Raw genomic sequence first — 17660 nt, 5'->3', positions numbered from 1 at the left:
AAGAAGGAAGGAAGGAGAATGGGGAAGAAGGAAGGAAAGAAGGAAGAAGAATGGGAAAAGGAAAGAAGGAAGGAAGGAAATGAAGGAAGGAAGGAAGAATGAGGAAGAAGAAGAAGGAAGAATGGAGGAAAGAAGGAAAGAATGGAAGAAGAGGAAGGAAGGAAAGAATGAGGAAGAGGAAGGGAAGAAGAAGGAAGGAAGGAAGGAAGGAAGGAAGGAAGGAAGGAAGGAAGGAAGGAAGAATGGGGGAAGAAGAAGGTAGGAAGGAAGGAAAGAAGGAGAATGGGGGAAGAGGAAGGAAGAAGAATGAGGAAGGAAGGAAGGAAGGAAGGAAGAATGGAAGGAAGAAGAAAGTAGAAAGAAAGGAAAGAAGGAAAGAGAATGGGGGAAGAGGAAGGGAAGAAGAATGAGGAAGGAAGGGAGGAAGGAGAATGGGGAAAGAAGAAGGGAAGGGAAGGAAGGAAGGAAGGAGAATGGGGAAAGAGGAAGGAAGGAAGAAGAATGAGGAAGGAAAAAAGGAAGGTAGGAGGGAGGGAGGAGGGAAGGTAGGAAGGAGTAGCAATAGCCCTTAGACTAATATACCACTTTACAGTGCTTTATGGCCTACTCTGAGCAGTTTACAGAATCAGCCTCTTGCCCCCAACAATCTGGGTCCTCATTTTACCCACCTCGGAGGGACGGAAGGCCGAGTCAACCTTGAGCCTGGTGAGATTCGAACTGCTGAACTGCAGCCAGCAGCCGGAAGTAGTAGTTGGAGTACTGTATTCTAACCGCTGCACCACCACAGCTCATGAAAGAGAAATTTCCTGTCAGGACCATTAACCCGTGGAACAGCTTGCCACCCAAAGCTGTGGCTGTTCCATCACTGGAGGTTTTTAAGCTTGTCTGAAATGATTGTCTCCTTCTTGAGCAGCAGGGGGTTGGAGTAGATGACCTTGGAGGTCCTCTTCCGGTATTCCCTTTATATAGGGTAGGTCTCGTTTAATGAAAAGAAGGACCAGGGAGGACATGACAGCAATATCCCAGTATTTGAGGGGCTGCCCTAAAGAAGAGGCAGTCAAGCTATTCTCCAAAGCACCTGAGGGCAGGAAAAGAAGCAACTGATGGAAACTAATCGAGGAGAGAAGCAACCTAGAATTAAGGAGGAATTTCCTAACCGTGAGGAGAATTACAGCTTGCCACCAGAAGTTGTGGCTGTTTCATCACTGGAGGTTCTTAAGAAGAGACAGCACTGCCCCCTGCCTTAAATGGCATATGGTTTCCTGCTTCAGCAGGGGGCTGGACTAGAAGACCTCCAAGGTCCCTTCCGGCTCTATTTTGATTCTGACTTGACTTTGTCAGATGCTCCAATTCCCAAGGTGACTTTGAAAGGACCTCAAAAGGGGGCGTAGAAGAGACACACACACACACACACACCCCGTTCTCCTGCAGTGTTAGCAAGACTAATTTTATAGGCTAGGGTCCCAAGAATGTAGTACTTGTGAATGTGTTTGTGGTTCTCCCCCCCCCCCCAAAAAAAATCCCCCCAACCCAACGAAGGAGGACAAAATTTCCTTTTAGACCAGCTCACTCCCAGTGACTTCATGCCATTTGCCAGATAAAGGCAGGGAGGCTGCCTACCAATCGCTTTCTCCTAGGTGTCCCAACTACAGACTTAGCCACCGTTTGTCAAGCAACTGCTCCCAAGTGACGAACAGCGCCGAAAAAGCAAACTTATGACCGCTTTTCACACTTGTGAAAAGTGTGAAAAGTTGCAGCGTTCCCCCCCATGGTCACGTGATCGAAATCCAGATGCTTGGCAACTGGCATGTACTTATGATGGTGGTAGCATCCCAGGGGGGTCATGTGATCCTCGTTTATGACCTTCTGATGAGTAAAGTCAACAGGGAAGCCGGATTTACTTAACAACCACATTATTAACCACTGCAGGGATTCCCTTAACAACTCCTGCAAGATCTCCTCCTCTTCCTCTTCCTCTTCCTCCTCCCCTTCCTCTTCTTCTCTTCCTCCCCCTCCCCCTCCTTCCTCCTCCCCCTCTTTCTTCTCCTCCTCCTCCTCCTCCATTCTTCCTTCCTCCTCCTCTTCCTTTTCTTCTATCTTCTTCTTTATGTATTGTATGTATGTATGTATGTATGTATGTATGTATGTATGTATGTATGTATGTATGTGTTCCAGCATAAATCTGGAACGCCTCAAGCAATTTCAACCAAACTTGGTACACAGATTACTTACCCTCTTGGAAACAAATACTACGGGGGTAAGACACCTCTTAACACCCCTCGGGGGTGTGTGTTCTTAAGATACAGCCTATTGTGCCTTCAAATGGCTTCTACCGTACTGCCTTCAAATGGCTTCTACTGTACAGCGCTGTGGAGTTGCCATGGTAACGGCTTCACATTACTCCACAAGGGGAATCTCTCTGGTAACGTGGGGGGAAAAACCCAACATTAGAAATTGCGTTATTCCGGATTGCCGAAACAGAGGCTTTTCCTGTCTAATACAGGATTAGGATAAATAATAAATACCTGGGCAACGTCTGGTTATCGGCTAGTAAGTTATAAAACAGGGCAAAAACTCACTTAGCAAAGGTCTCGCTTAACGGCAAAAGGCTCCACTAGGGTTGTAAGTTGAGGACTACCGGTAGCAGCCACATCTTGCAAACTTGGCCAAGGCCATGAAACCATCTCTTTACCTCACAGACGCCACAAGAAAGGTCACAACAAGGAACAAAATTGTGTCACACCCACACCGACACACACACACACACACACACAAAACCCAGATTGGCTTCTGCTCTAAGAGACGATGACAGACAACAAAACCAGATGCTTTTCTGCTTGAGCTTTATTTAAAAAAAAGAAAAAGATGTGACATTCGTAGCGTGCGTTTTTTTTTCTTTTGCTTTAAAAAAATCAACGCAACATCATAAATAATTTCACAGCAGGCTCGCCTAACGGAAAAAAAGCTTTTTTTAAGTGCCATTTTTCTTTCTTCGCCAAATTTGCAGCCAAAGGACGATAGTTTTTAAACGTGCGGAAAATCTGGATTCGAGCTTCTCAGCAAATTCTCGGGCTTTGTAATGCGAGTAAGGTGCTTACAAGCCAAGCAGGAGAGGGTCTCGAACCCACTGCAGCCCCTTCCCCCAAATGCCAGCAATTTGGAGAAGGTTGCCATTTAAAAAAAAAAAAAAAGACATCTAGGATTCCAGCCGGCTCGGGAAAGTTGCTTCTTTCCCAATTTGGCAAAAAGGGGAACATTAAATTTACAATTAATGGGATGGCCTTTGAGGACGGCTTGAAGTCGAGGGTGCAAGACAGTGGAATAAAATTCATCCCCTTTGTGTTTAAGAGGGGTGTGCAAGCAGGTTAGGAGGGAAGTAAGACAGGCTTCAGGTAACGTTGTGTAAGATAAGCGGTACTCAATACTCCAGCGTGTTTAAAAAAACAACAACATCCTCTTCCAAATAGCAGGAATTAAAAATGGAGGATTGGACTGTGGTCCAGCAAAGATAAATTACTTTAAAAAAAAAAAGAAAAAGACAGCAGGAATATCTGCAGATCCTGAATCAGCAGCTATAGCCAGGCCGAGACGTGTAAAAATTAAAACCATTCTAACATTTTAAAACGGGGAAATCCACGGAGTTTTAGAAACGAGCAGAAAACGGAGGAAAACAGACTGATAGGATGGGAGCAAACGTTTAAACTGTGCCTCGCCGGTCGGCTCAGGATGGCGTCCCCCACGATGCCCGAGCAGCCATCAGTGCACGCTTCAGCTGTTCGTAAGTCACAAACATCACCACGTTCCAGGATCCCAGCCGAAGGAAGGAGGGTGTAAAGCTACGCGGGAGGGGGGGGGGAAAAAGGAAAATATTTGCTCAGGGAAATGAGTACGATGATTTAAGACGGCGGGTGGATTTCAACTCCCAGAATCCCCCAGCCAGCCAATTTCTCTCCCATTTTAACAGTGTTCTGGGAAATGAAATTAAAAAAATGGAATAGAGAGATACCTGCCAAATTCATCAAATTAATTGCTACCACCCCCTGGTTAAAAATATATATATATATAAGCGAAATACCCCTCACGCATCATCACAAAATCTCCAGAACTGTAAAGCCTACAAACTTGAAATTTGGCCCATATGTTCCTCTTGGCTTCTAGGGGCTCACTAAGAAAGGATTTTTCGAAACGACCATCAGAGCATTGAGAGTATTTCCTATATTATTATTATTGTTGTTATTAACACGCTCTGATGCTAAGGAGTTCTACTCCCCCTCCCCACCTGAAAGGAAATGTGCTCCTAATGCAAAACACGAGCAGAGGAGAAGAATTTCAGTTTCAGTTTCAGAGCACCAAGCAGCTTTAGTACAGAACAGTTGAGCTAAGCCACGCCCAGGCTCCTTGCTGTCTCCTTCTTGCTCACACAGCAAATACTGCTTCAGTTTCCAAACAGCCCTCAACTCTCTCACACACTGACAGGACGCTAGCCAGATGGATACCGATGGATGCTGGTAGGCAGAGGCAGAATTTTTTCCTCCCTTATTTTCCTCCCAAAAACTAAGCCCAACCACAGAGTTTCGTAGCGAAGAACGGGCATCGAGCTAGTCTTAAATATAACTTGGATAACATCCAGAGCGAAGAATGGGGAACTCTTGCTGAGTTCAAAGCCCCGAGACGGCAGCTGACTCACCCCTTGTAGAAAGACAGAGGTCCTTCATCCCGGAGCATCCTGAGGGCGCATCCTCCAGCGTTCCTGTACTGGCCGGGAGGAGAGTTCATGTACCTGGTTTTCACCACGTCAACTGGAGAGGCTATGACGGTGGTGCAGAAGCCGGCCCCGAAGGCGGAGAGGAAGTGGCAGGGGATGTCGTCTGCAGGAAGGGACACAAAGAGGGCCGGAGCACATGACTGGGATATAAACGGCCCTCCCGATGCGCTGAATTTCCATCGTTAAGTGAGTTTCACTACATTTTTACGACCTTTTTGCCCCCGTCGTTAAGCCAAATCCCTGCTGTGGTAAAATTAGTTTAAAAGGTTATTCGGTGAATCTGACTTCCCCCCATTGCTGGTCAGGAGGTCCCAAAACCACAGGGACACTGCGACCGTCATAAATACGAGCCACTTGCCAAGCGGCTGAATTTTGATCATGTGACTCCCCCCCGGGAAGCGTGACCACGGTCACAAGTGCGAGGACCAGTTGGACGTCCGTTTTTCCGGTGCCGTTCTAACTTCCAACGGACGCTGAATGAACGGCTGTAGATCGAGGACTACCTGTGCACATGCACCCCCGCCCTCCTTTCCAGCTGCATTCCCACGAAAAGAACAGCACGGCGCCAGCTCAGTGCAGTCTATCTTTCTCACCTGTCATGAGACGGGATTTGAGGAGGGAATCTTTGATGATGTCATAGGTCACCAGTTCGGCACAATTCACAATGGCGTTTCGGGATACGTTGGGCAGCGTCCCTAATTGTGTGAGAGGAAAAAAAAAGGGGGGGTTGTGATGACCCAAAGGGATGTGACACAAAAATAACAGTCACCAAAGTAGAATAAATTCCCTTTAATGCCTCCAACTAGGCCCAAATGTCCAATTATCCTCAGCTGGAGATCAAACTCTTCCAAAAACAGTCTACGAAGGAAAGAAATGCAGTCCGGACCCAAAGTAAAGATAATTAGAAATTTTTTTTAAAAAAAAACACAAACCACACTGCAGTCATTAACACGACAGGCCAGGATGATAAATTGCAGACTTTCAAAGGATAACGCAGCACCCACAGTTGGGAGGAAGCCAAAACCCAGATAAGCCTCCACACAGATAATGCACGCTTTGCTTCCAGCAAGGAGCTGTGTGCAAACGCCCTTCTTATATTCTGTTCTCCCAGCTGCAACTAATGAAAGGGATCAGGGCCTTTTCTTCTCCCGTAAGCCATGTTGCTCCCTTCTCCGTTCCTCCCTGCGTGCCCTAGGATGAAGAGTGGATAGCCTCTGAATGCCCAGCCGGCCTGTGCCCTTCCCCCGTTTCTTCCACAGCCACCGGAGCCACACTCCCACTCCCTGTCAGCTGCTCAATCTCCCCGTCAGAGTCGGACTCCAACAAGGGCATGACAGAGGTTGTGAAAAAAGAGGAAGGCGGCATCCTTCCTTGCAGAGATTCAACAGGCCATGTGCAGAGTGTTCGGTCAATGGCTCAAAGTCTGTAGAGATTTCCCCATCATTCAGGTCACAATTGTCCCAAAAGTGTTTTGTTTTGTTTTTTTCAGGAGGCAACTGGACTTTTCTGGGTTTTTTTCTTTTGAAGAAATGTTGCTTCTCATCCAAGAAGCTTCCTCAGCTCTGACTGGAAGGTGGGGAAGGGAAGGATTGATACTCCTTGCAGACAGAACTGGTCATTTGCATCCTTTGAGAGGGTCACTGAGGCCACTTGGAGGAGGGTGTCGCATCCGATGCAGGGATGGGGCCAGGGCCATCTGGGAGTTATGTGCTGACTCCGGAGCCTTCAGAATCTGACAGCAGTGAGGCAGAGGAACAGTGGGAGCCTGTTCCCAGTGCGCGCTTCCTCAGAGCTGCCAGAAGGCAAGAACAGTTAAGACAAAAGGGGCGACTCGGGAGTAAGGCTGGGAGGTGATTGGGCCCTCCCGTAGGACATAGAGGAGGAGCAAAGGGACAGGAGCCTTTGCAGGAAGCAACGCTGTTCACTCTGTTCGGATTAAACCTTGAAGCTCTGTGTGGACTTTGTACTTCGGTTGGCTCTTTCCAGTTAATTTGGCCCTTTAGTTGTTGGCAGCAATTCAAAGGAGAGAAAGGTAGGTGCTTATCTCGAGGAACTATTTGGGACTCATTAGGGCTGGGAATGAACATAATTCCCAGCGTTGAAATAAAACAAGAGTGTTTGGACTAAAGATGTGATTAATTACGGTCTCAGGAAGCTTTGCTCAGAACAATTTGAGCCCCAAATGGAGATGGCTTACACAAGATTGGGGCGGGAGTTCCTGGTATAAGGCCGGGGGAAGGTCCTGGTCTTTGCCCCTCACTCACCTTTCCACAAGCCCCGGACCCCTTCTTCCTTGGCAATGGTCTTGTAGGCATGCAAAGTGCCTTGGTAGCGCCGGCCAGCATCTGTCCGGATCTGGGCCTGGAATCGCACTTTGACCACGTCCGTGGGCTGGGCCACCATCACCGCCATCGCCCCTGTGGTGCAACCGGCAAGGAGCCGGCTACCCACGCCGGCATCTGCCAAAGTCAGGAAGAGAGCGAGAGAGAGAGAGCAATTCACTAGCAGCCCAGTAGCACCGTTAAACCAGAAATGAACCCATTGTTCCAGCAAGGAAGACTGAGAACGGAAGAATACCCTGGCCAAATTTTACTACAGGAAGCCCTCAACTTACGACAGTTCATTTAGCGGCCATTTGAAGTGACAGTGGCAGTGAAAAAAAGGGGGCTGGTGACCTTTTCTCACACTTACGACCACCATAGCATCCCCAGAGTCACATGATCAAAATTCGGACACTCGGCAACTGACTTGTATTTATGACGGTTGCAATGTCCCAGGGGTCAGGTAAACCCTTTTTGTGACCTTCTGACTGGCAAAGTCAATGGGGAAGCCAGATTCACTTAACAATTGCGGTGATTCACTTAACAACGATGGCAAAAATGTCGTAAAACAAGACCAAACTCACTTGACCATAGTCTCATTTATCAACCTTACTTTTTGTGCTCAATTTGTAGTTGTGAGACAAGAGCTACTTGCTAAGTCAATGGGGAAGCCAGATTCACTTAACAATTGTGGTGGTTCACTTAACAGCAAAAAGGTCGTAAAATGAGACCAAACTCCCTGAACAACACTCTCGCTTTTCAACCTTCTATTTTATGCTCCATTGTAGTTGTACGTCAAGAACTACTTGCCTTCCCAAACTGGACTTGGGAGGGAAACCTGCCTGCCCCACCGGGCTTCTGGGGCCCGGTGCCAACTTACGCTCCGAGCCTTTGGTGTAGAAGTGTTTCACCGAGTCGTAGAGGCCGATCCGGACCGAGGCAAAGCTCATCTGGCGCTGGAGACCGGCCACCAACCCGTTGTAGAGGCTCTTGGGACCCTCGTTCTTCACCATCGTGGCCATGGTGCCAAAGACCCCCCTGTACTGTGCTGTTTTGGGGGCGACGTGGGATTTCTTCTCTCCTTGGATCTGAACAAGAGAGAGAAATGGAGGAAGGATAAGACTAGAGGGTTGCGAGGAACCTTGGAGGTCTTCTAGTCCAGCCCCCTGATCAAGCAGGAGAATCCCACCCCTGTGGTAGACAAAACAGTTCTCCAATCTTTTCTTGAAAACCTCAGGTGAATGGAGCACCCCTGACGTGTGAAGGACAACGGGTGCCCCAAAGTGGATTTAATCCAAGTTGTTGTGGTCCGCAGCCTGTGCAGACGGCAGCGGAAACGGACAGTGGGGAAGAACAGGGACCAGTCCGGGGGTCTGGAGAGGACTCGGACGAGGTTCCTACATCCGATGCAAAGATGGAGCCAGGACCATCTGAGAATTGTGTGCTGACTCCGGAGCCTCCGGAGCCTCTGGAGTCTGGCAGCAGCGAGGCAGAGGAGCAGCGGGAGCCTGTTCTCAGTGTGCGTACGCACAGAGCTGCTAGAAGAGCAGCTGAGACAAAAGGAGCTAAGGCTAGGAGATGATTACCCCTCCCATAAGACATAAAGGAGGATGTTAGGAATATAAGTCACCTAACAGGTATTTGGGTTAGAAATATATAAACCAGGATAAACATTTTAAAACTGTACCTTTAAGAAAATGAAAAACTGTAATTAGGTGTGGTTTCTCAAAGGGCCACAAGATTGAGATTTGGGGCTAATTTCTCAATCTTGATCCCTTTGCGGACAGGAGTGTCCAACTAGCAACCTTCTCAACCAGAGGAGGAGGAGTCCTCAAGTAAGGACCAGGGGCTCACGTGTTCCCCTTTTGCGACCTTCTAACCAGCAAACTCCAGGGGAAGAAGCCGGATTCACTTCACAACCGTGTTAGTAACTTAACTGTGCCTGTTTTAGAGTTGCCGTGAACAGAAAGGGCGGTGGAAAGAAACTTGAAAGAGCGCTGCAGCGGTTTGGAACCGAAAGTGCATTCCATTCGTATCTTGCAAAGATGATAACTCAGCTACTGGAATATTTCTGCCTTGCAAATCTCTCATTGGAGAATGTGATTGAGGACTCTTGGCTATGAATGTGTCTCATTGGAGAATATGAATTAGGATCCACCCAGAAGGGTGAAAAGGGGTGATAGGTGATAGTGAATCACGGTGTCTCAGAATCAGCTTCCTCCAGGTCGTGCTGACAAGTTCGCTCCTCATAAATCCCTCGAAGTTTTTGAAGCTTGGCTTGAGGCTCCCGAATTTAATGAGGGCAACTGCCGGAATCCTGACACTGCAGGGATTCACCTTAACAACGGAGCCGAGAAAGGTCCTAAAATGGGGCAAAACTTACTTAGCGAATATTTTACTTAGCCACAGAAACGTTAGGTTCAATGATGGTCATAACTCAAGGACTACCTGGAGGTCTGGCAAACCATAAAGTTACCAACTTTAGCCATTCGTAAGACACCATGATGGTCTGCCACTGACATGACCTGATCCAAGAATTTCCCAGCTAGCTTTAAGCCTTCTCCCACCTGATGCCTCCTGAAGATGTTTGGAGGAGGCCAAACCTAGTTGGCCCCTGAGGTTAATCCTGGCTTCTAGCAAATGCCATCACTCGGCTAAACAACTAATTCCCCCAACACTGTCAAACCACCGAGTAGGGCTGTATTACTTCTGTATTATCCTTCTTGTCTTTCCTATTACCTATTTCCTTAGCTTCTAATGGCTCTAATTTTGTGGCTTGTATCTTATGGTTTATATTGTTTTATTTAGTATCCTGGTATGATTTATGTGGATTGCTTATTTGGTACCCTATCACCAATTATGATTAATGCATTTCATGATTATGATCATGATTTATCACTTGTTGCTTGTATGTACAGTGAGAGCTTATGTTTTCCTTCCTTTGTTTTTCTACTCTCCTCTTCTCCCTATTCTACTCTCCTCTTCCCTATCCTTTCCTTCTCTCCCTCTCTCCTCTCCTCTCCTTCCCTTCCCTCTCTTCTCTCCTCTCTCCCCTATATTACTCTCTTCTTCCCTATCCTTCCTTCTCTCTCCTCTCCCCTATTCTTCCCTTCTCTCCTCCTTCCCTTCCCTCTCCTCCCCCCTACTCTACTCTCTTCTTCCCAATCCTTCCCTTCCCTCTCTCCTCTCCTCTCCCCTCCTTCCCTTCTCTCTCTCAGATTACAGATAATCAGAGTTGGAAGGGACCTTGTAGGTCATCTAGTCCAACCCTCTGCTCAAGCAGGAGTCCCTACACCATTTCTGACAAATGGCAGTCCAGTCTCTTCTTGAAAGTCTCAAGTGATGAAGCTCCCACAACTTCTGAAGGCAACTTCTGTTCTATGGGTTGATTGTTCTCACTGTCAGAAAGTTTCTCCTTATTTCCAGGTTGAAAAATCTCTCCTTGTTCAGTTTCCATCCATTATCCCTTGTCTGGCCTACAGGCACTTTAGAAAATAGCTTGACCCCTTCCTCTCTGTGGCAGCCCCTCAAATACTGGAAGACCGCTGTCATGTCTCCCCTGGTCCTTCTCTTCCCTAGACCAACCAGGCCCAGTTCCTGCAACCGTCCATCGTAGGTTTTAGCCTCCAGTCCCCTAAAATCATCCTGGTTGCTCTTCTCTGCACTCTTTCTAGAGTCTCAACATCTTTTTTATATTGTGGTGACCAAAACTGGATGCAGTACTCTAGGTGTGGTCTTACTAAGGTCTTACTCTCCCCTCCTTTCCTTCCCTTCCCTCTCTCCTCTCCTCTCTCCTCTCCCCTCCTTCCCTCTCTCCTCTCCTCTATTCTTCCCTCCCCACTCTCTCCTCCTCTCCTTCACCCTACGCTTCCCCTATCCTATCCTATCCTATCCTATCCTATCCTATCCTATCCTATCCTATCCTATCCTATCCTATCCTATCCTATCTCCTTCTTCTCTTCTCCATCCATCCTTCTTCTACTCCACTCCACTCTTTGGAGAGCCAACAGTGGAAGGCATCACCAGGCGCTCACCTGTAACCGGACTTTTGCCGTGTCCAGAGGGAAGGTGATCAGGTCGGCGATGCAGGCCGCCGTCCCGGCACCCAAGAACTTGACGGTCGCCGTTGGAGGGACGTCGGAGGGCTTGAATCCAACCATGGTGAGAGGCTCGGGAGGGTTTCAGGCGGAGACGATGGAGCGAAGGGTTCAAAAGCAGCCAGCAAAAGGATCGGGAGAGACAGAAGACCGGAGGAAGGAGCTCTGTCTGTATACGGAGGGGAAAAAAGGAGGAGAAAATTCATTGTTTGAAGTCTGATCAGGGGTGGGATTCTGCTGGTTTGGGCACCGGAAGGCAAGACAAGGAATAATGGATGGAAACTGATCCAGGAGAGATTCAACCTGGAAATAAGGAAGAATTTCCTGACAGGGAGAACAATCAACCCATAGAATGGAAGTTGCCTTCAGAAGTTGTGGGAGCTTCATCCCTGGAGGCTTTCAAGAAGAGACTGGACTGCCACCTGTCAGAAATGGTGTAAGGTCTCCCGCTTGGGGGGGGGGTTGGACTAGATGACCTACAAGGTCTCTTCCAACTCTGATTATCTGGTATCTGTTGTTTTTAAACATAGGAATTCAAAGATGATAAATCTTTATGTTTTAACGCCTTTATAAGGCCGAAGTGGTTGGTGAAAGCCGCCTCCAGTCAACCTTTGTTACAGATGATGTGACAAATATATATATAAATAAATAAAAACCCATGCTTCAGGGGTTATTTCTTCCCTGCCCAAATGAGTCAGCAAGGTCTTGCTTTTGAGGAAGTGACCAAGGCAAGAACATTTTACAAAGTAAATTTTGTAATTTGCAAACTCCGGGTGTCCCCATCAGGGCTTCAACCCCATTTTATTTATTATTTTCTCAGAAAGGAGGAAGGGCAAAGTTGACCGTTTGGATAGAAATGTATGTCAAAGAAGAGACACCACATTCACTGTTTTTAATGTTTATATTCAATAAAATTTATTTTTAAACAAAAAATAAAATAAAAAATGGGCTAAAACTCACCAATGCCTTGCTTTAAAAAAAAAACAAAAGTCCCATTTTTTTTCTCTCAATTTGACAAGCTAAGCTTGAGGATGTAAACTTTGGCTGAGGGTTTGACATTTTATTAATGTGCAATAATTGCTTAGCTGTCTGTGGTCATAAGTCAAGTACTCCCTGTGCCAAGCCACTTTAGAAGTTACCTTTTCAAGACTCGAAAAACCAGAATTTACCTTATTCAAGTATGCCAGGACCAATCGATCGATCGGTTTTGATCAAGCTTCTCTAAAGGTTTCCCATTTGTCAAACTGATTCGACACAAATACAGCCGAACTCCCTCGACGTGCCATCATAGAAAGAAGAGCAGGAAAAGGACACCGAATAATCATAATATTTATCCTGCAGAAATAAAAGAATAAAGGAGAATACCTGAATATAATGCACGGCTATTATTGATTATTCGTTATGATCAATGATGATGAATTAGGGCGACTTTCCAGATTCAAGAAGAGATTGGACTGCCATTTGTCAGAAATGGTATAGGGTCTCCCACTTGGGCAGGGGGTTGGACTAGATGACCTATAAGGTCCCTTCCAAATCTTTTAGTCTGTTATTATTGTGTTATTCAGAAGTAGTGGTAGCTCCATCCCTGGAAGCATTCAAGAAGAGATTGGACTGCCATTTGTCAGAAATGGTGTAGGACCTCCTGCTTGGATGGGGGTGGACTAGATGACCTACAAGGTCCCTTCCAAATCTTTTAGTCTGTTATTATTGTGTTATTCAGAAGTAGTGGGAGCTCCATCCCTGGAAGCATTCAAGAAGAGACTGGACTGCCCATCTGTCAGAAATGGTGTAGGGTCTCCCGCTTGGGCGGGGGGCTGGACTAGATGACCTACAAGGTCCCTTCCAACTCTGTTATTCTATATTCAATGGAACGACTTGCCTTTGGAAGTTGTGGGAGCTTCATCCCTGGAGGCTTTCAAGAAGAGACTGGACTGCCATTTGTCAGAAATCGAGTAGGGTCCCCTGTTTGGGCGGTGGGTGGGACTAGATGACCTACAAGGCCCCTTCTAATTCTGTTCATCTGTAAATCTGAAATCGATGTTTCTCCACCGACCGGGGGTGACTTTAAGATGGGTGGACTTCAACTCCCAGAATTCCCCATGGCTGGCTGGGGAATTCTGGGAGTTGAAGTCCACCCATCTTAAAGCTGCCAAACTTGGGGGAAAAAACACTACCTTTAGATTGAACATTGGGAGATCTTGGGAGACCCCAGCAAAGGCTCCATTTTTGACCAGCTGTGATTTGCATCACACCAACAATTTTTTTTTTTTTGCTACACTGATGTCACACTGTCACACACATTTCCCAGAAACGGAACCAGCTGAGGAAAACAGAAACTAAAAAAAACAACAACCAAAAAGTTCCTTTTTTTTTTTTTTAAGTGAAACCAGACATTGCCAAGATGGCACCAGATCCGGGGCAGCTTCCAAGCAGCACCCCAAAATAAAAATAATAAAAATATTTAGGCCAACTAGAAAAGGAGGCTGGGAAGATGTTACAGGTAACTTTTTTTCCTGAAGTGAAAAAAAAATAATCCCTCCTTCGTTTCCCCCTTTCCTGATTTTATGGGTGATCTCTAAGGAAATCTTGCTCACCCCAATTTTACCCAGTTTTTGCCATTGGCAGCAAGTTGGAAAAGGAGCTTACAGGCGGCAGTTCTCAACTTACAACAATTTTTTAGTGACCGAAATTACATCACTGGAAAAAAAAGTGACGTAGGATCATTTTTTTTCACACTTACGACCATTGCACCATCCCTGTGGCCAAGCAATCAAAATTCAGAGGCTTGGCCACTGACTCATATTTAGGACGGATGTGTCACTTTTTGCGACCTTCTAGGAAGCAAAGTCAACCGGATTCACATAACGACCGGGCTTGAACTGCATCAATTCACTTAGCAACATTGGGAAGAAAGGTCGTAAAATGAGGCAAAACTCGCTTAACAAATGACTCACTTTGAACGACAGAAATTTTGTCCTCGGTTGTGGTCATAAGACAAGGACTGTATTGGGAGAAAGTAGCTTGCTGGTCAATGGGAGGAAACCCCTGCACTTAAAACACACATTTGTAAAATGGAAGAATACACTATTGGCCTTGGTTACAAAAATCCTGGTTAATTTTTTTTCAATAATATTTTAGTTATTTTTCCAAACGATATCAGATAACTTGCATTAATACAAAACCAAGACCCAAAGAAAGAATGTATAAAAATACAAGATCTACTGCAATTTAAATAGAAGATCTACTGCAATTTAAATAGATCCACTGCAATTTAAATAGAAGATCCACTGCAATTTAAACAGAAGATCCACTGCAATTTAAATAGTATACACATACATACATACATACACATGTCAACATTTACCATACATAATACACCAAATTATAATTTATTACTATTAAATAAACCACAAACTCCACCCGCATTGGATAAAATTGTGGTCCCTACTTCTAAAATCCCATTAATTCATCTGTGATTATTATTATTATTTTCTTAATGTGGGAACTGTGAAGAGGCCTGGCTAATTCAACAGCTGTTGGGTTCTTCATGTGTCTTGATCACATCAACCATAAATAACTTTAACCTTCAATCCCCAATTTGTAGAGCAGTGCAATTAACCACCTGCTTTCTTAATTAAAAAAAACTGCTTAAAACACACAGAGACACAAACACCCAAATTATGCTTTTTAAACCAAAGAGCAACTTGGTAAAACCTGTGTTTGGAATTTTAATCTTGATTCTTGGAGGTACCCAAGAGGTAAGCCTGAGATCTGATTTTGCAGCTGATGGGGATGAACCAATTTATTTTAAAGATGGTTTATTGACCAAAACAGGAAGCTGGGCTCATCTATCACCCCAAAATAGGTAAGTATCATCAAATGGCCCAGTTCACACCTCAAACATTAGTGGGATTAAGGAAGGACCCCAAAAAGAGAAAGCAAGGAAGGGACCCAAAATGTTCCAAGGAGAACAGGTAAGCTCCCTATGCCAGCAAACCATGGGGTGGATCCACACAACACGTTTAGCCTGGTTACTAAAACTATAAACCGTTTTGTGGCATGGCAGAATAGCAAAACCAGGCAAAGAAAGAAAAAAAAAAACATTCATCCAATTCACCAAAAGCCTGAAAAGAACCCAAGTTAAAACAAACCAAGATTGGGATGCTTGGGGGAATGCATCATTCCTGCATTTCATCTAACCTGGTTCAGCAGCTTCCTGCAGGAACGATTGTTATTACAGCCTGGGCGGGGAAGGTGGGGCATTGCGGTCGGCCCTTTGAGCCAAAGGGGAGATCCCCCAGCCCCAATTGCCGGGCAAGGGATGGACGAATGAGGGGGATGGACTAGACGACCTTTAAGGTCCCCTTCCATCTCTATTCCGGTTGATATTACAGCCTGGGCGGGGAAGGTGGGGCATTGGGGTCGGCCCCTTCAGCCAAAGGGGAGACCCCCAGCCCCAATTGCCGGGCAAGGGATGGACGAATGAGGGGATGGACTAGACGACCTTTAAGGTCCCCTTCCATCTCTATTCCGGTTGATATTACAGCCTGGGCGGGAAGGTGGGGCATTGGGGTCGGCCCCTTCAGCCAAAGGGGAGACCCCCCAGCCCCAATTGCCGGGCAAAGGATGGACGAATGAGGGGGTGGACTAGACGACCTTTAAGGTCCCCTTCCATCTCTATTCCGGTTGATATTACAGCCTGGGCGGGGAAGGGGGGCATTGCGGTCGGCCCCTTGAGCCAAAGGGGAGACCCCCAGCCCCAATTGCCGGGCAAGGGATGGACGAATGAGGGGTGGACTAGACGACCTTTAAGGTCCCCTTCCATCTCTATTCCGGTTGATATTACAGCCTGGGCGGGGAAGGCGGGGCATTGCGGTCGGCCCCTTGAGCCAAAGGGGAGACCCCCCAGCCCCAATTGCCGGGCAAGGGATGGACGAATGAGGGGGTGGACTAGACGACCTTTAAGGTCCCCTTCCATCTCTATTCCGGTTGATATTACAGCCTGGGCGGGGAAGGCGGGGCATTGCGGTCGGCCCCTTGAGCCAAAGCGGAGACCCCCCAGCCCCAATTGCCGGGCAAGGGATGGACGAATGGGGGGTGGACTAGACGACCTTTAAGGTCCCCTTCCATCTCTATTCCGGTTGATATTACAGCCTGGGCGGGGAAGGCGGGGCATTGCGGTCGGCCCCTTGAGCCAAAGCGGAGACCCCAGCCCCAATTGCCGGGCAGAACCTGGGAGAAAAAGCCAGAAGCGACCGCCCCCTCGGGAGAAGCGGAGAGAGCGACCCTCGCCGGGGAAAAGGAGCCGGGGAGCCCCGTGTCAAGGTGGGAGGACAGCCCAGAGCCCCTCCCCACCCAGAGACTCACCTGCAATCGGGGGAAGCGGGGGGAAGCGAAGCACCGAGCGAAGCGCTGCAGCAGCAGCGGCGGCGTCCGGGGAAAGCGAGCAAGCGGAGCCGGGGAGCGGAGAAGGAAGGACGGACGAGCGAGGAAGAGCCGTGCGGAGCCAGCCTTTATAGCGGCCGGCCGGTGCCTCGCCCCCCGGCCCGCCCCCCTACCCACCCCAGCCTCTCCCGCCCCCTGCAACCCTTTGCAAGGATCATGGGCTACGTTCCCACGACTCGCTGAACCCGGGTTAGCCATAGATTCCTCGCTTCCTAGGGATTCATCGCTCAGCAGCAGAATCCGGGATGGAGAAGGGCGGCTAAAAGAATTTGGGGGGGAAACAAACCTGCAATATCGCCTATGTAATAGTAAGAGAACACCTGTCGGATCTTGATGAACACAAATCACCGGGGCCTGATGGATCACATCCCAGAGTTTTAAAGGAGCTGGCAGAGGTCATCTCAGAACCACTGCACCATATCTTCCAAAAATCCTGGAGCACCGGGAACTACCAGAGGACTGGAAAAGAGCCGATGGGGTTCCCATCTTCAAAAAGGGGGGGAAACAGACCCAGGAAACTATGGACCAATCAGCCTAACATGGATACCTGGGAAGATACTGGAAAAGATAATAAAAAACACAGATCTGCCAACGTCTATTTATTTTATTTTATTTTATTTATTTGATTTGTCAATTGCTTACAAGATAATAGGTATAAGTATATACATAGTTATGAATACATGAAATGGATACATATAAGAAAAATAAAAAGAAACAATAGGACAGGGACGGTAGGCATGTTGGTGCGCTTATGCACCAGACCTCTTAGGAAAGGGGTGAGGTCAATAGTAGACAGTCTAAGGTTAAAGTTTTTGGGGTTTCGGGAAGAAACCACAGAGTCAGGTAGAGTATTCCAGACGTTGACCACTCTGTTGCTGAAGTCGTATTTCCTGCAATCGTTTGCTGCAATTAACCTTGAATTTGTATCTATTGTGTGCTCTTGTTGTTGTTATGGTTGAGGCTGAAGTATTCATTGACAGGTAAGTCATTGCAATGTATGATTTTATATACTATACTTAGTTCGGACCGAAG

General features: G+C 47.1%; 1 protein-coding gene across 1 annotated transcript; it reads right to left on the bottom strand.

Moving 5' to 3' along the window:
- Nucleotides 1–2829: 2829 nt before the first annotated feature.
- LOC113426901 (dicarboxylate carrier UCP2) lies at nucleotides 2830–12548 on the bottom strand. The gene is made up of 7 exons (XM_087965979.1): nucleotides 12353–12548; nucleotides 11121–11352; nucleotides 7967–8174; nucleotides 7030–7224; nucleotides 5359–5460; nucleotides 4688–4868; nucleotides 2830–3836 (listed from the first exon to the last, which is right to left on the bottom strand). The coding sequence occupies exons 2-7, from the start codon at nucleotides 11244–11246 to the stop codon at nucleotides 3722–3724; spliced, it is 927 nt and encodes a 308-aa protein (XP_087822105.1). The 5' UTR covers nucleotides 11247–11352; nucleotides 12353–12548; the 3' UTR covers nucleotides 2830–3721.
- Between the last annotated feature and the right edge of the window lie 5112 nt (nucleotides 12549–17660).

Source organism: Notechis scutatus, chromosome 5 (assembly GCF_049901735.1).
Source record: "Notechis scutatus isolate UNSWTSFEM ecotype Mainland chromosome 5, rNotScu1.2, whole genome shotgun sequence".
In the NCBI taxonomy this organism is placed as follows: domain Eukaryota; kingdom Metazoa; phylum Chordata; class Lepidosauria; order Squamata; family Elapidae; genus Notechis; species Notechis scutatus.
The sequence above is the reverse complement of the archived record's forward strand: the minus strand, read 5'-3'. Positions and strand labels throughout refer to the sequence as shown.